At 44.8% G+C, this 4,080-nt stretch overlaps 1 protein-coding gene across 4 annotated transcripts in view; it reads left to right on the top strand.

The window, feature by feature from the left end:
• Nucleotides 1–4,080, top strand: part of LOC102675249 (fibroblast growth factor 17-like) — an 82,752-nt gene that overhangs the window by 37,806 nt on the left and 40,866 nt on the right. Inside the window, exon 2 of one of the 4 annotated variants that reach the window (XM_006623266.2) lies at nt 37–234. The exons of 2 other annotated variants lie outside the window; for them this stretch is intronic. In XM_006623266.2, the coding sequence (XP_006623329.1) occupies nt 215–234 (20 nt within the window). In that variant the 5' untranslated portion in view covers nt 37–214. Of the gene's footprint in view, nt 1–36; nt 235–299; nt 707–4,080 lie in introns of those variants that run through there. One more of the 4 variants, XM_006623269.2, reaches the window with a different exon arrangement.

Here is a 4,080-nt window from a genome sequence, read left to right as displayed (position 1 = left end):
CGTGGACCGATCGAGAGGGTAAAGGATCGTTCAAAGGTGCGCGAGAAAAATTGGATCGGCGAGAAATCGATGGGAGAAGTGGAAGTGGGTGGAAAGTATCTCGTCAACGGAGGAAGAAAATTGCATAACGAGCGCTGAATGCAAGGATTTTGAAAGTAGCTCCAGAAGGCCAGCCCGACGCGATGCGTCGACGCTGCTGACGCAACGCGCCTGGATGCGTCTCACTTTAAGCACGTGAGTGAACCGTTTTCTTTCATTTTCCACCAGCTCGCGGGGGAGACGTTTCTCTCGCCCTCCCTCCCTCCCTCCCTCCCTCCCCCATCACGACCCCCGATTAAAAATGACTCGAAAGGGATCGGATGGACAAACGATCTCCTCGTGTCCGCCACGATACTCGGATACTTGAACGTTCCCCGTTGTGCCTCGTGATCGTACACACACGTGCGCGACGCTCTCTCGAATCGTCCTCCCGATATCCACGCGCTCTCCACGATCACCCCCTTGCCTGCATGCTCGGTGGTGCGGTGTGCCAGTGTGTCCCGTTGGTGGTAGTGGTCGCGAGTGCGCACGCGACGACCGGTGGTGAATGATCCTGACTCCGGGCTGACAAAGGTTTTCGTACACGAATACTGGGATGACGTCCGCTTCGGATTACGCGCTCTCTTCACGATCTCGTCGCTCTACATCGTCTAACGCGCAACCAAATGTAAGTGTTCTCTGTACCCGATTCTTCCGCCTTCTTCTCTGTCTCCCCCTTCGTCTCGCCCTCGCGGCGATCAACAAACGCTTTTCTTTCTTTTTCTCCCCTTCCTTCCTTCGACGATCTTCCCTTCCATCGACGATGATATCTTGACGCAAACGCGCGAGCGATTAAAGGAGAGATGATACGTACTACTCTGGCTACGTATATATTCCGGCTACTCGGATAACGGTACTTTGGCTGGCAGGGGGTGAAGCGCCAGGAAAGCGATACGCGAATAGAAGACGCTTGAGAACTAATATTTCTTCTTTCGAATCGCGCATCTTACGAATTTTATTACGAAGATCGAGATGATTTTAGTTTAGTTTTGATATTTTTTTCAATCTTTGCTCGATGATGCAAGTACGAGGCATCATTTTGTAAATTGAAATACATATATATTTCGCAACGTTTGATAATCGATAAAGATGGATGCTTTTCTTTTTTAATCTTATTGGTCAATTTATTTCGAATTTCGTAAAATTTCGTCGTTTACGTCTTAAAAGATACTCGCTTAAAAGATATCTTATTACGAATTAGATATTTGATCTATCATTTTCCGAGATTCGAGAAACGAACAGATACGAGAATGAGTTTAGCGACGGATCTCGGTGTTGGATGTAACCGATGATAGAATTCTGTTACTTGGCTTGTTATCGAAAACGATGGATTGTCAGTTGGAAAATCAAACGATACGTGGACGATAAGCCAACATATTTTAGATAAGCGAAACGCGCAATTAAAATGCTTTCTGAATGAGACTCGTCCGATTAAGCAACGATCGCATAGACTGTCTGGGTCCCAACACCGTTCCACTTTCTTCCGTATTTCTCTCTCTCCTCTCTTATCTCTTACTCTATCCTCTTCCTCCGTTTCTGTCGTTCCGAAACAATCTTCGATCGATGCGAACCTTCCTTTCCAACCTCTTTCTTTCTTTCTTTCTTTCTTTCGAAACGATAAATCAAAAGCAGGATCGTTTTCTTTTGTCTCCGTAAGATGGTACGGTTGGCTTTGTGCAATTTCTTATCGAAATTCTGATTTTTCACGGTCAACTCGATCTCGCTTTTATCGTGTAAAATCGGTAAGTGAGGCAAAGATTTTCAACCGCTTTTAAACCGTTACTCGTATGACGAAAAATTCAGTTTATATAAGAGATAATTTTCCAAATCTTTCTCATTCAATTGCGTTAAACTTATTCGTAACGAATATATTTGACTAATTGCGCTATATTCCCCAACGATAGATCGGTCTGTTATTTTTACATACATCGAACACATGTTCCGATAACGTAATCTGTCTCCACCTCGTGTACGTCCACGATAACGAACCGGTCAATTACATTTGCTTCCAATTATTCTTCCTCCTTTATTTTTTAATTCGAATTTTCAATTCGAGGCGACGAACGAATGTATTTCGGACAAAAAAGAAAAGAGAACCGGGAATTCTAGGGACATTTTACGACAATTTTCTCCGTGTATCGACCTGGATACGGACAATGTTCTACGAATGTGACGCGAGCCACGATTCGCGTTACAAACGCGCAAACATTTTAAATACTGGAGGCATACATGTGCTAAGATGAATAACAAGCGAACACAAGAAAGATTTTAGCGAACGTAAGTCCGGTTGTACCGATCCGATGATGCACTTCGATCCATTATTGACGTGCGTCGCAAGAATACGCAAAGTGAAACGTTTTAAATCTTGTTCGCTGGTATTGTTTGCAAATCGTTTCGTCGATTCGATAAGCCTCTCTCCTCAAAAATTTTTATAAATTTTCTTACAACCATATATACTCGCGCATAAAATATTTCGAATCGTGAGCGGTTCTGCTTTTTTAGTTTCTCTTTCTCTCTCTCTCTCTCTCTCTTTCTTTCTTTTTTTTTTTCGACAGAGTGTATCGAATAGTAGCTTATAGCGATACAAGTACGAGGGCAATCCAATCAGGGAAAACAAGGTCGCGGTAACGATATTATCCGCCTCGTGTCACGGATTGATATCGAATACTATAGAGGTAAGGCTTCGTCGAATAGCTTTGAGCATCGTGGACGTAACACCGTCCAAACATTATTTTCTAGAATCGACAAAATTTCGATAAATCGCGATTTCTATTCGCGGCTACAGATTTAATTTTGATCTTATCTCGTCCGAGCGAAGGAACACGGTGGCAAAACGTATCGTGAGAAATTCGAGCGAGAAAGTTTTTCGAGTCTCTCCTCTTCGAGTTTCAATAAGTTTCCAATTACGGAGCTCGACTCCGAAATACCGAAGAGCGGCTGTCGATCGGAATGGAAAGTGGAGGATTCTCGACGTGCTCTAATAGAAGATCCATTACCTTTATCGTCGTTTCAACGTCCGATTCCACCCAACCACTTTGTCGCCTTCGATTGGGTAACGATGGAACGAGAGTTCACACGGGAGTGAGATTTTCTCGGAGATCGAGCGGCAATTTCTTATCGATAATTTGGTCAATTACCAGGTTCGATAATGCGTGGCGAGTAAAGGTTCTCGTTTACGAGGGTAATGGTATTTTTCCCCCTCCCTCTTTCTCTTGGTACCAGGTGTACCAACCGATGATTTTAGTCGACTTATCTCGCTCGGGGGACGCCGATCGACCGATCGAGCCGAAGATGGACTCGCTTCCTCCGACCCCTTCTCTCCTCTAGCCTCTAGAATTCCACGTATTTTCCCATCCCGTGGAAAAGGAGAGAGAAAGGAAAAAAGAGAAAAAAAATCAGTCGATTTCGATTTATAATTCAAAGTTATTTCTGCTCGGCTCGATTTAACGGCAAAGGGGGAGCGCGAGAGTTCGAACAACGACCTAACGTCATCGTTGTTTAATAGGAATTTCCAGTAAGGCTGTTTGAAAGAGTACGGCCGCGTAACAAACACAGTATGAAAGTAACTTAACGCCGTTCGTATCGCGCGTACTCGTTCTCCCTTCATGCGCATAAGCGCACGCAGTTCCAGACTGCACGGGGGAGCGATTGAAAGAGTGACACGGCCAAACGCATGCGTTCAGGTTGTAGATTTCAATACCGCCGACGATAACACGTGCAACGGCTTTGCCTCGAGATCGGCGAATATAAAGAGCTCGGTAAAAAGCTTCTCCATTCATCGGATCGTTTGATCAAATGGATTTACAATCCGTGTATTCGAATCTCGCTTCCCGTTTCGTAATTACATATAACGACACCGTGGCGAGGCGAACAAGCGTTCGTCCCATCGTTTCGATAACGTTAGATTTGATAGATTTCAACGCGAGGAGGAGGGACGGAGAGGCGACGAGAAGCGAGGCGTTGCTCGATCGCCGCGTATTCGAGTTGTATCGGCGATGATTG

This window comes from Apis dorsata, unplaced genomic scaffold (genome assembly GCF_000469605.1).
Source record: "Apis dorsata unplaced genomic scaffold, Apis dorsata 1.3 scaffold_867, whole genome shotgun sequence".
In the NCBI taxonomy this organism is placed as follows: Eukaryota; Metazoa; Arthropoda; class Insecta; order Hymenoptera; family Apidae; genus Apis; species Apis dorsata.
Note: the sequence above shows the minus strand (reverse complement) of the source record. Positions and strands in the feature narration are given on the sequence as shown.